At 44.5% G+C, this 16,579-nt stretch overlaps 1 protein-coding gene across 1 annotated transcript in view; it reads right to left on the bottom strand.

The window, feature by feature from the left end:
* LOC127582028 (regulator of G-protein signaling 3-like) overlaps positions 1-16,294 on the bottom strand; it is a 224,014-nt gene extending 207,720 nt beyond the window's left edge. Inside the window, 2 exon segments of the mRNA XM_052036961.1 lie at positions 6,409-6,559; positions 16,225-16,294. Of these exon segments, the coding sequence (XP_051892921.1) occupies positions 6,409-6,556 (148 nt within the window). The 5' untranslated portion in view covers positions 6,557-6,559; positions 16,225-16,294.
* Positions 16,295-16,579: the final 285 nt, after the last annotated feature.

Below are 16,579 nucleotides of genomic sequence, written 5' to 3'. Positions count from 1 at the left end.
CTCATAATCCATACTCTCCAATCTAGGCAGCATCCTGGTAAATCTCCTCTGCACCCTCTCCAACGCTTCCACATCCTTCCTATAATGAGGCGACCAGAACCGGACACAGTACTCCAAGTGTGCTCTAACCAGAGTTTGATAGAGCTGCGTCATTACCTCGCAGCTCTTAAACTCGATCCCTCGACTAACATCCCATAAGCCTTCTTAACTACCCTATACACCTGTGAGACAACTTTCAGGGATCTCTGGATATGAACCCCCAGATCTCTCTGCTCCTCCACACTCCCCAGAATCCTGCTATTAACCTTGTACTCCACCTTGGAGTTCGTCCTTCCAAAGTGTACCACCTCACACTTCTCCAGATTGAACGCCATCTGCCACTTCTCAGCCCAGCTCAGCATCCTATCAATATCCCTCTGTAAGCTTCGACAGCCCTCTACACTATCCACAACACCACCGATCTTTGTGTCATCTGCAAACTTGCTAATCATAATTCAGTTTGAATGTAATATTTCCCATATAATGGAATCATAACTAATGTGAAGTAACATGAAAAGGCACTGAGGTAAACAGTCGGCTCCAAGTGTCTCCCAGCTCACTATGGAAGATGATTCTCGGGTATAACAAGATCATGGGACTGGCGCTCAGGAACTAGGGAGAGGAGTAGAAGGGACCTTGGGTAAGAACTGAAAATACCAGGCACAGAAAAAATACAGCTTTTTGCCTGGTCCTTTGAGTTCACAGAGTAAGGCAGCATTATGTGCAGGAGGATTGCAATGTGTGGCAGAAGAAGAAGTGCTCCAAAACTGTCATTCTCAATGCATTTGACTGTTGTGCTTCTACCTATTTCAACAGCTGCTTTGAAAATACTTTGCCAATAAAATATCTGGGAGGAATCAAATACTTTATAAAACCTGGATCAGACCTCAGCACGCAGTTCTGGTCTCCACACCACAGGAAGGAGGTGACTGCACTGGAGAAGGTGCAGAGGAGATTCACCAGGATGGTGCCTGGGATGGAGACGATGATTGAGATTGAGATTTCTTTATTAGTCACGTGTACATCGAAACACACAGTGAAATGCATCTCTTGCGTAGAGTGTTCTGGGGGCAGCCTGCAAGTGTCGCCACGCTTCCGGCGCCAACATAGCATGCCCAAAAATTCCTAAACCGTACGTCTTTTTTGGAATGTGGGAGGAAACTGGAACACCCGGAGGAAACCCCCGCAGACACGAGGAGTACGTACAAACTCCTTACAGACAGCGGCGGAAATTGAACCCGGGTCACTGGCGCTGTAAAGTGTTACACTAACCACTACACTACCATGCCTGCCCTACACTGGAGAGGCTGGGTCTGTTCTCCCTGGAGCAGAGGAGGCTAAGAGGGGACATGACTGAGGTGTCTAAAAGTATGAGGGGTAGAGATAGGTTAGACTGGAGGAAACTTTTCCCCATCTCAGAGGTCGATACAACGAGAGGACATAAATTCAGGGTAAGGGGCAAAAGATTCAGAGGGGACCTGAGCAGGACCTTCTTCACCCAGAGACTGGTGAGTACCAGGAGTGCACTGCCGAGAGAGTGGTTGAAGTTAGGTCACTGACAACATTTAAGAAGTGTCTGGATGAGCACTAGAATTTTTTAGGCAAAGAGTGCTGTGGACCAAGTGCTAGGAGATGGGGTTAATAAGGAAGGGTGCCCAGTGGTCCTCATGGATAAGTTGGGCCGAATGGCCTGTTTCCACACTGTGCGATTCTATGATTCACACTGTATGACATTTAATCATTGAGTGAGTTAACGGCATTCAATCAGACTTTGACTGTGTGAATACTTCCTGGTGGCTTACTTCACTCAGGCAGAGTGAGTGTGCACTGACATTAACTGGAGCTCTAATGGCCACGTGGAAACAGATCCGTACCAGGCTTTCCAGCCTGCTCTTGGGTTTGGTCAGTAAACTTTGGCCTGTAAGATTACCATCAAACAACTGTTCTTTGGTGAATTTCCTCCTTGGTTTCAAGAATAAACCCCACCAGCAAAGTACTATTCAAGTACCTAGTTTTAAAAAGAGGAAACGTTCTGATGTTTCTTTTACCCTTCAGCTATATCGAAGGGTATAGCCATCTCTCTGCCTCGCCCAACTCTGTCCCATGCAAAATACAATTTATTTACCAGGACAGATTCCAGATGAATGAATCACTGAATATTCTTACTAGAAGCAGGTCAGAGGGGTGCGCTGACAAGTGTACGGAGTAATTTCAATTTGATTGATGCATCAACAAAGTTAGGGATTATAGAAGGGCTTCCATCATGGACTCAGTCTTTGTGGAGTAGCAACACAGCAGAACTGGGTCTGAACAAACCACTGTACACAGAGGATGTACTGATCAAACTACGTCCTGGGTTTTAGAGATAGGATTTCAAAATCAGACACTAAAATTGGTACCTTACATGCTAACGTTTACAATAAACCCAAAACATGCTAACTGTGAAATCTCAGACCAGGGAAGAGCTTGCCTTTCCAAATTGTGGGATTATTGGATCTGGATGCTCAGAATTTCACTGCAGATTTTTTTTAGCATGACACAAGTGCAGCCTGACCAAAGTGTTACACAGCTGCAACGTGACTTCCTGACTCTTATACTCAATGCCCGATTGATGAAGGCCAGCATGCCGTACACCCTTACCACCCTATCTACTTGTGTGGCTACTTTCAGTGAGCTATGGATTTGGACCATAAGATCCCTCTGTACATCAATGCTGTTAAGGGTCCTGTCATTAACTGCATACGTTTTCCTTCCATTTGACCTCCCAAAGTGCAACAACCCAGACTTGTCTGGATTAAACTCCACCTGCCATTTCTCTGCCCACATCTGTCACTGATCTATATCCTGCTGTATCCTTTCACAGCCTCCTTTACTATCCACAATTCCATCAATTTTTGTGTTACCTGCAAAATTATTAACCAACCCATTTACTTTTTTTTTATCATTTATATACATCACAAACAACTGAGGTCCCAGCACTGATCCCTGCGGAACACCACTGGTCACGGACTTCCAGCCAGAGTAACACCTCTCCACCACTGCCCTGTCGTGTGTGGACAAGCCAATTCTGAATCCAAACTACCAACTCACCCTGGATCCCATGCATCTTAATCTTCTGGATCAGCCTACCTTGAGGGACCTTGTCAAACACCTTACTGAAGTCCATGTAGATAATATTCACTGCCCAAGCTTCATCAATCACCTTCACCACCTCGTCAAAAAACTCAATCAAGTATGTATGACATGACCTGCCCTGCGCAAAGCCATGCTGACTGTCCCTAATCACCCCAAGCTTTTCCAAATTCTATCCCTAAGAATCCTCTCCAATAGCTTCCCTACCACTGATGTGAGGCTTCCTGGCCTATAATTCCCTGGATTATCCTTATTTCCATTCTTAAACAAAAGAGCAACTTTGGCTATTCTCCAGTCCTCCGGGACCTCACCCGTGGCTAGTGAGGACGTAAAGATCTTCACCAAGCCCCTAACAATCTCCTCTCTTGCCTCTCTCAATAACCTGCTGTTGGCCATTAAGTGTTAATCTTATATTACGCTGCTGATATCATGCTCAAACCTGCATTTTTCTGATGGTATTTAATTTACCATATTATCATATTAACTGAACTCAGTTTGGCAATTTGTCATTGAGAGTGTGCACTTGTAACTCTCTTTTACTTTTCCAATACCACAACATGATAGAACTCACCCGGCAGTTTGAGAAAGAGAAGCTAAAATCCGATGTATCAGTATTACAGTTGAGTAAAGGTAACTACAGAGGCACGAGAGAGGAGCTGGCCAGTGTTAATTGGAAGGGGTCGTGAGCAGGGATGACGGTAGAGCAGCAATGGCAGGAGTTTCTGGGAGTAATTCGGAAGATCCAGGATCAGTTCATCCCAAAAAAGAAGCAGCATTCTAAAGGGAGGATGAGGTAACCGTGGCTGACAAGGGAAGTCAAAGACAGCATAAAAGCAAAAGAGAAGGCATGCAATATTGCAAAAATCAGTGGGAAGCTGGAGGATTGGGAAGCTTTAAAAACCAACAGAAGGCAACTAAAAAAGCAAGAAGGGAGAAGAGATGAAATCTGAAGGTAAGCTAGCCGATACTGTAAAAGAGGATACCAAAGTTTTTTCAGATATATAAAGAGCAAAAGAGAGGCAAAAGTGGACATGGGACCACTGGAAAATGCTGCTGGAGAGGTAGTAATGGGGAACAAAGAAATGGCAGATGAACTGAATAAATATTTTGCGTCAGTCTTCACTGTGGAAGACACCAGTAACGTGCCAGAAATTCAAGAGAGCCAGGGGGCAGAATTGAGTGTAGTCGCTATTACTGAGGAGAAGGAGCTTGGTACACTGAAAGGTCTGAAGGCAGATAAGTCACCTGGACCGGATGGACTACACCCCAGGATTCTGAAAGAGGTAGCTGAAGAGATTGTGGATGCAGTAGTACTGATTTTCCATGAATCGCTAGAGCCAGGAATGGTTCCGGAGGACTGGACAATCGCTCCACTCTTTAAGAAGGGAGGGAGGCAAAAGACAGAAAATTATAGGCCAGTTAGCCTGACTTCAGTGGTTGGTAAGATGTTAGAGTCCATTATTAAGCTCATGATAAAATAGGCTGAAGTCAGCATGGTTTCCTAAAGGGGAGATCTTGCCTGACAAACTTGTTGGAATCCTTTGAGGAAGTAACAGGCAGGATAGACAAAGGAGAGTCGTGGATGTTGTTTACTTGGATTTTCAGAAGGCCTTTGACAAGGTGCCGCACATGAGGTGCTAAACAAGATGGGAGTTCATGGTATTATAGGAAAGGTACTAGCATGGATAGAAGATTGGCTGACTGACAGAAGGCAAAGAGTGGGAATAAAGGGGTCTTTTTCTGGTTGGCTGCTGGTGACTAGTGGTGTACCGCAGGGGTCAGTGTTGGGTCCACTACTTTTCATGTTAATGATCTAGATGACGGTATTGAGGGCTTTGTGGCCAAGTTTGCTGATGATACAAAGACAGGTGGAGGGGCAGGTAGTGTTGAGGAAGCAGGGAGTCTGCAGAAGGACTAGGAAGAGGTTGGGAGAATGGGCAAAGAAGTGGCAGATAGAATACAGTGTAGGGGAGTGTACAGTCATGGACTTTGATAGAAGGAATAAAGGCGTAAACTATTTTCTAAACAGGGAGCAAATTCCGAAATCAGAGGTGCAAAGGGACTTGGGAGTCCTAGTGCAGGATTTCCTAAAGGTTAACTTGCAGGTTGAGTTGGTAGTAAGGAAGGCGAATGAAATGTTAGCATTCATTTCGAGAGGACTAGAATATAAAAGCAAGGATGTAATGCTGAGGCTTTATAAGGTGTTGGTCAGACAACATTTGGAGTATTGTGAGCAGTTTTGGGCTCCATATCTAAGGAAGGCTGTGCTTGCATTGGAGAGGGTCCAGAGGAGGTTTATAAGAATGATCCCAGGAATGAAAGGGTTAACATATTAGGAGCGTTTGATGGCTCTGGGCCTGTACTCACTGGAGTTTAGAAGGATGAGGGGGGATCTCATTGAAACCTATGGAATATTGAAAGGCCTGGATAGGGTGGATGTGGAGAGGATGTTTCCAGTAGTGGGAGAGTCTAGGACCAGAGGGCACAGCCTCAGAATAGAAGGATGTCCCTTTAGAACAGAGATGAGGAGGAATTTCTTTAGCCAGAGGGTGTTGAATATGTGGAATTCATTGCCACAGATGGCTGTGGAGGCCAAATCAGTGGGTATATTTAAAGCAGAGGTTGACAGGTTCTTGATTAGTAAGGGCATCAAAGGTTACGGGGAGAAGGCAGGAGAATGGGGTTGAGGGGGAAAAATAAATCAGCCATGATCGAATGGCGGAGCAGACTCGATGGACCGAACGGCCTAATTCTGATCCTGCGTCTTATGGTCTAACTACGTCACCATAACATGTACCAAAATCTGAGTCTCATCCTCAGCTCAGTGCCGGTCTGCAAGAACTTTCACCTTCTGAACCACACGAGGTAAGTCATCAATAGCGAGAGGGTGACGTGTAACTGCATGGCTGGAGTCTGCACAGAAATCTCCATTATATGGCAGGAGTTTATGATGAAAGGAAAATTATAGACCCACCATTTGTAAAGCACAGATGCACTATAATTGGAAAAAAGACTTAATATAACATTGAGAAACACAAATGCAGATTTTGAGAGGGTATGTTTTCAAAAAAGACACATTTTCAAAGGCTGACAGTGCATGACAACAGCTCTACAAAGGGGACCTCCATTCGTGGCTGCCAGTGGACAGCACTACATCACGTCTGTTGTGTCAAGAACACAGTTCTCACGAGGTTTCATAAATTTCTGAAGTTTACACAACTTAAAGCAATGCCTTACCTTTTCCCTTGACACCAATGTGACTAATCTTTCTCCTCTTCTTTGGGCAAGAGGATTTTTTCAGCCTCAAAGAACTTGCCATGACTGGCTTTGGAGTTTTGGTTCCACTTACTTTCTGATTTTCAAGATGTTTCAGGCTATGTTCCATTTCCTGAAAAAGATATAAATGAATTAAACTTTTAGCTTGGCCAGCATAGGGTGTAACAGTGGTGTACATAATACACAGTGGGCACTACTTAAGCATGCAGTCAGTGAGACCAGAAGGCTATAATTCCTGCTGATTTTAATTAATCTCAGATGGCTTACCAGTTGGAGAAACTGTTGGTCTTGACACCTCTTGGCCAAGGACAAGATAACATACTTCTAGTTCCGATCCCCAAATGCAAAGCAGTGAGCGGAAATATCTGTTTGCATCACCTTTGAGGAACAGTCAGGATTGCAACTTTAATATAATCCCCAAGAGGTACCATTGGCTTTCAATAGCAGCAAATCAATATCTACACTTGAGAAGCCACTCTAGTACAAAAATATTAACCAGATTTTCAGCGTGATTATGCAGCATTGATTTGAGAATTATTTATCACATAAATCCAAATTTTATTTTTTGAATTAGAAACCTTATACAATCAGTGGTAACTATAACTAGATTGGTCCACTGACTACATCAATTCTGCATGTATTGATTTCCCAAATTTAACTGTGGAACTTCTTAAGTGTTATTTCAGGGACAGATAATACTGTGAAGCTGCAGATTTCACTTTTCTGTGTGGAGGTGTAGCATGTGGGTGAAAGGGCAAGTGAACAAAGCAACAATGAGAGAGAGCAAGAGAGATGTTCTACTCAGTAACACTCATCAGCTGTGAAATAAGCAATCCAGTCGCTTGGGAATCTCACAGATTTCCCACACACTTCAACACGAGAAATGCCCCTGCAGTACAATTTGGGAAGAACACCAAACCAGAGAGGCAGAAACCAACTTCCTTCATCCTTCGGCTTTTCTCTCAGAAGAAGGGACTTGTTTGTTGAAGCCGAGAGCAGGCCACGAATTGCCTCACATGTGTTGGTGCAGAATACGTACAAACAGAAACTCTGGAATTACTGACACCAGTGAAAGTGGAGCAAACTGGAAGCAGCATTTCCACAGCGGACGGAGCTTCTTCGAGGTGAGTGAGAGGGATGGAAAATGAACCCGAGGCAGAAGTGGGGTGGGTGGGGGGGGTTGGGGAGGACAGGGGTGCAGGGGGGAGGGACGGGGGAGGATAGGGGGGCAAGAAGGACAGGGGGAGAGGACGGGGGTGGGGGGAGGGACAGAGGGGGGAGGACAGGGGGAGGACAGGTGGGGCGTGGGGTAGGGATGGGGGGACGAATACAAAATGAGCTTCAGAGACAGAGGTTGATAGATTGGTACCCCTCAGTCCACCTTATTTGTCCCTCTGCACTGATCCCATTTGCCCAGATTAGGTCGGTACCCTACTACCCTACTTGTCTGTTTAAGTGTCTGTCTAAATTCCTCTTAATTATAGTATCTGACTCCACCACCTCCTCTGGCAGTGAGTTCAGATACCAGCCACTCTCTGTGTAAAAACTTTCCCCACACCCCCTTCCTCTCACCTGAAACCTGTGCCCTCTTGTTTTTGATGCCCCTACCATGGGAGAAAGATTTTGATTATCTACCCTATCTGTGACTCCCATAATTGTACGTACTTCTGTCTGGGCATCCCTCGGCCTCCTTTAATCCAGAGAAAAGGTAAAACGTGTGTGCTTCAAGAAAGGTAATTGGGATAATCCTGGGAATTATAGACTAGTGAGTCTTATGTCAGTGGTGGGCAAGCTATTGGAGAGGATTCTTAGGGACAGGATTTATGAGCATTTGAAAAAGCATAGTCTTATTGGGGATAGTCAGCATGGCTTTGTGAGGGACAGGTCCTGCCTCATGAGCCTAATTAACTTTTGAGGATGTGACAAAACAAATTGATGAAGGTAGAGCAGTGGATGTGGTGTATATGGACTTTAGTAAGGCTTTTGACAAGGTTCCCCATGGTTGGCTCATCCAGAAAGTCATGAGGCATGGGATCCATGGAGACTTGGCTGCATGGATTCGGAATTGGTTCACCCATAGAAGGCAGAGGGTGGTGGTAGATGGAGCGTATTCTGCCTAGAGGTCGGTGACCAGTGGTGTTCCACAGGGATCTGTTCTGGGACCCCTGATCTTTGTGATTTTTATAAATGACTTGGATGAGGAAGTAGGGGGATGGGTTTGTAAGTTTGCAGATGACACAAAGGTTGGAGGTGTTGCGGATAGTGTAGAAGGTTGTTGTACGTTACAACAGGATATAGGAAGTATGTAGAGTTGGGTGGAGAAGTGGCAGATGGAGTTCAATCCGGACAAGTGGGAAGTGATACACTTTGGAAGAACGAATATGAAGGAGAAGTATAAGGTTAATGGCAGGATTCTGAGTAGTGTGGAGGAAAAGAGGGATCTTGAGGTCCAAGTCCATAGGTTCCTCAAAGTGGTCGTGCAAGTTGATAGGGTGGTTAAGCAGGCTTATGGTGTGCTGGCCTTCATTAGTCAGGGGATTGAGTTCGAGCCACGAGGTGATGTTGCAGCTCTATAAAACTCTGGTTAGACCACACTTGGAGTACTGTGTCCAGTTCTGGTCGCCTCATTATAGGAAGGATGTGGAAGCTTTAGAGAGGGTGCAGAGGATATTTACCAGGATGCTGCCTGGATTGGAGAGCATGTCTTATGAGGATAGTTTGAGTGAGCTCGGGCTTTTCTCTTTGGAGTGATGGAGGATGAGACGTGACTTGATAGACGTACATAAAATATGAGGGACATAGATAGAGTGGACAGCCAGCACCTTTCACCCAGGGCAGCAATGGCCAATACCAGAGGACATCAGTTTAAGGTCAGAGGAGAAATGTTCAGGGGAGGTGTCAGAGGGTGCCTGGAACGCACTGCTGGGTTTGGTAGCAGAGGCCAATACAATAGGGACATTTAAAAGACTCTTAGATAGGCACATGGATGTAAGAAAAATAGAGGGTTATGGGCTGTGTAGGAGGGAAGTGCCTGGAACACTCTGCCAGGGGAGGTGGTGGAAGCAGATACGACAGCAACGTTTAAGAGGCGTTTAGACAGACACATGGACAGGCAGGGAGTGGAGGGAGATGGACCACGTGTAGGCAGATGGGATTAGTTTAACTTTGTTTCAAGGTTGGCGCCAACATGGTGAGCTAAAGGCCTGTTCCTGTGCTGTACATTTCTATATTCTACCTGTCCTACCTCGTTACAGAAGGTCATCGAGTTATACAGCACAGAAACAGGCCCTTCGGCCCAACTCATTCATGCCCAAGGTGCCTATCTGAGCGAGCCCATTTGCCTGCATTTGGCCCATTTCCCTCTGAACCTTTCCTGTCCATGAAACTGTCCAAATGTCTTTTAAACATTGTAATTGCAGCCATCTCTGCCACTTCCTCTGGCAGCTCGTTCCACACACCCACCACCCCCTGTGTGAAAAAACGCCCCCTCAGGTCCCCTTTAAATCTCTCCCCTCTCGCCTTAAACCTGTGCCCTCTAGTTTTAGATTCCCTTTCCCTGGGAAAAAGACGGCAACCATCCAACTTATCTATGGTCTTCATGATTTAATAAACCTCTTGACTTCCCAAAATGCATCAGATTTATTCTGTTACCTTCAATAATAAAAGCTATTTGAACTCATTCTACAGAATATAACACAACTTTCAATCAAAAGGGAAATAGAGGAAAGAGACCAAATGTAGTGTAGGTGGTTGGCAAGGACAAGCTGGGCCGAAGGGCCTGTTTCTGTGCTGTATGATGACGACGCTACTGTAGAGAAAAAAAATTAAAATCAAGAAATTGCAGATGCTGGACATGTAAAATAAAAAAAAGTGCAGGAAACATTCAGCAGTTCAGGCAGCACCTGTGGAGAAAGAAACAATTACCATTTCAGGTATGAGAGGCGTTATCAGAACAGTTCTGACGAAGCACCTCACACTTAAAACTTTCACTGATTTCCTCTCCGCAGATGCTGCCTGACCTATCTGAGTGTTTCTGGCATTTTCTGTTTTTGTTACAGAAAAGAGACAGAAGTGGCGAGGGATAGAGTAATCGGAGAGTGAAAGAAAAAGATAATGCAAGAGTCACATCACATTGTCTGACACGGAGTAGCCCAAGATATCCATGTGTGTCTGTGAACGACTGGTGTGTGGCTGCAACAACTAATGGTGGTGCTCCATCTTCAGGACAATGCAGGCATGAATTTAGTTCACAAAGCTCACCTGGAGAAGGTGAAAATGAAACAGCAGAGAGTGTCCCAGAAAGCTTTGTGCATTCACCGAAAGAAATCCCCACAGCCTTGCTCTAAAATCGTACAATGTATTTTCATTTTCTTGAACTTAAAGAGCATGATATTTATTTGTTGAGGAAGAACTAACATCATATCATACGAATTTAAAACTTATGAATCAAACACTGATTTATTGCAGAATTATTGGCTTTTAGTACCGATAAAGGAGGACAGAAAATATTTCTGGTCATGTCTTATCATGAAGTGAATGTAGCTTTAAATATCCACACCTTTCTACTTTGCTTGGAAAATGTTTCTTTTAGATAATTCTTGTTTAAGTTGAGCCTGAAAATATAAGCAGTAACCAAATACAACTCCAGAAGGTGCAGAACATAATCTCACATCTGCTTCAAAGTGCAGTTGCAAACAACTCAATTCATCACTTATTGTAATTTTGCCTCAAACGACTGAAGAATTGGAATTGGTTTATCATTGTCATTTGTACCAAAGTACAGTGGAAAACTTGTCTAGCATACTGTTCGTACAAGTCAATTCATTACACAGTGCATTGAGGTAGTACAGGGTAAAACAATAACAGAATGCAGAGCAAAGTGTCACAGCTACAGAGAAAGTGCAGTGCGTGTAGACAATAAGGTGCACGGTCCTAACGAGGTGGATTGTGTGGTCAAGATTCCATCTCATCGTAGTAGGGAACTGTTCAATAGTCTTTTAACAGCAGGATAGAAGCTGTCCTTGAGCCTGGTGATATGCACTTTCAGACCTTTTCATCTTCTGCCCAATGGGAGGGGGGAGAACAGAGAATGTCTGGGGTGGGTGGGGTCTTTCATTCTGCTGGCTGCTTTACCAAAGCAATGAGAAGTATAGACCAAGTCCATGGAGGGGAGGCTGGTTTCTGTGATGTGCAGAACTGTGTTCACAACTCTCTGCAGTTTCTTGCAGTCACAGGCAGAGCAGTTGCCATACCAAGCCATGATGCATCCGAATAGGATGCTTTCTGTGGTGCATCAGTAAAAGTTGGTGAATGTCAAGGGGGACGTGCCAAATTTCTTTAGCCTCCTGAGGAAGTAGAGGCACTGGTGAGCTTTAATGGCTGTGGCGTCTATGTGGTTGGACCAGGACAGGCTATTGGTGATGTTCATTCAAAGGAACTTGAAGCTCTCAACCCCCTCGACTTCAGCATCATTGATGTAGACAGGTGCATGTGCACTGTCCCCTCTCCTGACATCAATGACCAGCTCTTGTGTTTTGGTGACATTGAGGGAAAGGTTGTTGTCGTGACATCATGTCACTAAGCTCTCCTTCCTGCACTCCAACTCATTGTTATTTGAGATATGGCCCACTATGGTGGTGTCATCTGCAAACTTGTAGATGCAGTTAGAGCAGAATCTGGCGAGGGAGCAGAGTAGAGGGCTGAGGACACAGCCTTGTGGGGCACCAGTGTTGAGAATAATCGTGCTGGAGGTATTGCTGCCTATCCTCACTGACTGTGGTCTGTTGGTCAGGAAGCAAAGGATCCAGTTGCAGAGGGAGGTGTTGAGTCCCAGGTCTCGGAGTTTGGTGAAAACTTCCTCTTTTTTCACTCTAGGTCTCCTGAGGGGTGATTCTTGCTGGATCGCAGTTCAGCGGTATTTCCAATACTCCGTCCAGGAACCTTAGCAACTTTAAACATCAGAATCAGGTTTATTATCACTGACTTATGACTTAAGATTTGTTGTTTTGCGGCAGCAGTACAGTGCAAGTCATAAAATTACTATAAATTACAAAATAAATAAATAATGCAAAGAGAAATAATGAGGTAGTGTTCATAGGTTCATGGACCATTCAGAAATCTGATGGCACGGGGAAGAAGCTGTTCCTGAATCGTTGAGTGTGGGTCTTCAGGCTCCTGTACCTCCTCCTCGATGGTAGTAATGAGAAGAGGGCATGTCCCGGGTGGTGAGGGTTCTTAATGATGGATGCTGCCTTCTTGAGGCACCACCTCTTGACAATGTCCTCAATGGTGGGGAGGGTTTTTGTGCCTGTGATGGAGCTGGCTGAGGCTATAACACTCTGCAGCCTCTTGCAATCCTGTGCATTGGACCCTCCATACCAGGCTGTGATGCAACCAGTTAGAATGCTCTCCACCGTACATCTATAAAAATTTGCAAGAGTCTTTGCTGACAGACCAAATCTTCTCAAACGCCTAACAAGGTAGAGCCACTGGCGTGCCTTCTCCATGACTGCATTAACATGTTGGGCCCAGGATAGAGCCTCTGGTGCACAGGAATTGGAAGCTGCTCACCTTTTCCACCGCTGACCCCTCAATGTGGACTGGTGTGTGTTCTCCCACTTCCCCTTCCTGAAGTCCATGATCAATTCCTTGGTCTTGCTGACGTTGAGTGCAAGGTTGTTGTTGCAACACCACTCAACCAGCCAATCTATCTCACTCCTGTACGCCTCATTGCCATCTGAAATTTTCATCAGCGAATCTATAGATGACATTTGAGCTGTGCCTAGCCACACAGTCATGAGAGTAGAGAGAGTAGAGCAGTGGGCTAAGCACACATCCTTGAGATGCGCCTGTGTTGATTGTCAGCGAGGAGGAGATGTTACTACCGATCCACACTAACTGTAGTCTCCCGATAAAGAAGTCGAGGATCCAGTTGCAGAGGGAGGTACAGAGGCCCAGGTTTTGAAGCTTGTTGATTTGTACTGTGGGGATGATGGTGTTGAACACCAAGCTGTAATCAATAAACAGCAGCCTGATGTACCTTTTGCTGTTGTCTAGGTGATCCAAAGCAGAGTGGAAAGCCAGTGAGATTGCATCTGCTGTAGCCCTGTTGCAGCAGTAGGCAAACTGCAATGGGTCCATGGTCCTTGCTCAGGCAGGAGTTAACTCTAGCCATAACCAACCTCTCGAAGCTCTTCATCACAGTAGGTGTGAGTGCTACAGGGCGATCGTCGTTGCGGCAACTCACCATGCTCTTCTTGGGCACCAGTGTGATTGATGCCCTTTTGAAGCAGGTGGGAGCCTCCAACTGCAGCAGTGAGAGGTTGAAGATGTCCTTGAACACTCCAGCCAGTTGGCTGGCATAGGTTTTCAGTACCCATGCACCCCTTCTCTCTTTCCCTGTTCTGATGAAGGATTCTTGACCCAAAGTATCTGCTCTCTTTCTCTCCTCCGTCTGGCTGCTGAGTGCTTCTGACGTTCCCTACTTCTGCTCCAGTCCGTGGTGCTGATTTGATATCCGTCTCCCCTGCACTCTGACCTACCCCTGCCAACAGCACCTGAAATTCGCCATCATCCATTTCTAACTTAGATCAACACAGATCCCAGGGAACCTCATGGCTCTTCAACATTCCTTACTCCCTCTCCTCCCATTTACCAGTTCAGGGCTACCGGGCATTTCCTGGTGTAAGAACAGGAGCAGGAGGCCAATCGGCCCATCAAGTCTTCCACACATTCAGTGAAATGGTGGCTGATCCAGTCTTTGCCTCATTTTCTCGCTCTCTCTCCCCACACCTGCTGACTCCCTTGTGGTTCAAGTGTCTGAAGCAGATGTGGTAGATTAATGTCACATAGTGGTGGAATGGAGGGGAGGGAGGGATGGAGGGTAGGGGAAAGTGATGTTCCATCTCTCTACAGCATTCAGGCTGGGGCTTTCAGCGTCTTCTGTTGCTGCCTCACCCAGTGATAGAGTCATAGAGCAGTACAGCACGGATACAGGACCTTCGGCCCAACGGTTACTTCAATCACATGCTCCTAATCATCTTGCTGAGATAACCTCTGCTTTCTCCTCTTTTGGTCTACCTATTATCCATCTTCCTCTCTCACCTCACCAACTCACTTGAAAGGCTCGTGTATATTTGAACACACAGTTCTTAATAAACTGCTTTTTGTCTAGTATCCAAACGAGTTACTTGTTGACTGGTGCTGCGGGACACCCGTCTGTTGTAAATATTTCCTATTGTTATTAAACTACAATAAACCTTTTGAAACTGTTGCTGCCAACCTTTCATATCTGCTGTTCTCCTGCACCAGTACACAACACTATTCCCCATTCACCATTTCTATTCAAATTTACAGCTGGTCTCAGCCAGAGAACTGGTTAAAACATTTCCATGAGGAATTTAACAAAAAACCTCTTTATGGATCACAGGTGCCCTCAGGGTTGATTTTTTTAACAACACGTGTATTTCAAAAGATATCCGATGGGCTACAACTATGAGAGGACTGTTGTAATTCACACACAAAATTACTTAAAGGCTTTGCATGTTTGCAGTTTAGCAAACAGTTCTAAAGTTAAAAGAGTAATTATCTAAATCCATCCTCTTGAAGCCTAATATAGTACTGACTTTCAAGCTTCTCAAGAGTTGCTCTGAAGAAGTCAGGGACAAAAGGTGAAAGGCACCTTTCCGTCCTGTGGCGATTACAGCACAAGGAGGAGGCCAACACGTTGTCCTGTGAACAAAAACGTGTTGGCCTCAAAGACCACAAGACTCCATGCAGGATGGTCACAGTGGGTGAAATGGCCATGACATCATACTGCCCTAACGTTTTAATGACACACCCAATATTAATCCAACAGAAGAACTTGAAAGACTTTTATGCAATTTAATTTGTGACAAACATCAGAAGGATCTGTACTGATCACACAGTTGAACATTGAATAAAACAAACATTAAAGGATTCCACTTAAATCTTACTTCACTCATTCCAAATCATTTGGGTTCAATAAACTTAAAAGCCTATGCATTACATCACCTTTCTTTAAACTACCCACAAAACTTATGCAAGCAGGATGTTTTAACTGAAAACAGTTATACTTTGTTTTATCAAAAATAAAGTTTTCTACAATTTTATAAATGCAGTGACAGTCGACAAAATCTGCACAAAAAGCCGAGCCACAAAGGGAATAACCATCACCTAATGACATCTTAACATAAACGTACTAATTGGCCGGTGCATGTAACTTTTTGATTTTTAATTCTAAACTGCTCTCTTCAACAGATCTTGCAAAATAGAAAAGAGATGAAGCATTGTACAACTTTATTCATAATATACCGCATTCAACCAGCAGGCAAGCCTCTCAAAACAAGATGATAAATTAAATTTTCATTGATTACCACAGTTACAACTGACAAAGCAAACTTCTCTAATGGACGATCACAGCTGTTAACCATTAATATGGGAACAGCAACAGACAGAAAATTCAAAGTTTTCTGCAAAGTGCTCCTGGCAACATCAGCAGTGATTGGGACTGCAACAAACAGGCTGAGCACTTCTCTGAAGAAGATCAAAATATTTTCTATGATTCCTTCTTGCTGCAGCTTTAGATTGCTTTCATTTAAGCTTAATGTAATCTAAAAGCATTGATCTACAAGTACAAGGAGTCTAGGAACTGTTTTCCAATTGCCATTTCACAATTACACTCAACTGCAATTGTTTAACTTATTAATTGTATTCATGAATAGACTGACAAGTTTTTAAACCAAAGAGATTACTCACGTGCTATAGTTTCTCTCCAGCACAAAAGTAGTTTTTTGCCAAAATGTTTCTGAGATTTATAGTCAGCTCTTGAGTCTTTGTGCACCTTTGTACTGCAAAGCACCAGATATAGTCTGAGGCGCTCAGAAACTGATCCTTTCTTCTCAGTTACAATTTATGTATCTTTAGTTTAAAAAAAAGTGACCCAACAGCCATCCATGCTTACCCGCTTTTCTCTGCTTAGTTTCAGTGGATAAACAAGCACTAGCTTTCAGCCTTCTGGCATTCAACCTTTACCAGCAAGCCAATCACAGTCCCCTTTCTAAAACACAAGACACTTAAACAAACACAGACTCTGCAAGTACATCTCACCAAA

This window comes from Pristis pectinata, chromosome 23, assembly GCF_009764475.1.
Source record: "Pristis pectinata isolate sPriPec2 chromosome 23, sPriPec2.1.pri, whole genome shotgun sequence".
In the NCBI taxonomy this organism is placed as follows: domain Eukaryota; kingdom Metazoa; phylum Chordata; class Chondrichthyes; order Rhinopristiformes; family Pristidae; genus Pristis; species Pristis pectinata.
The sequence above is the reverse complement of the archived record's forward strand: the minus strand, read 5'-3'. Positions and strand labels throughout refer to the sequence as shown.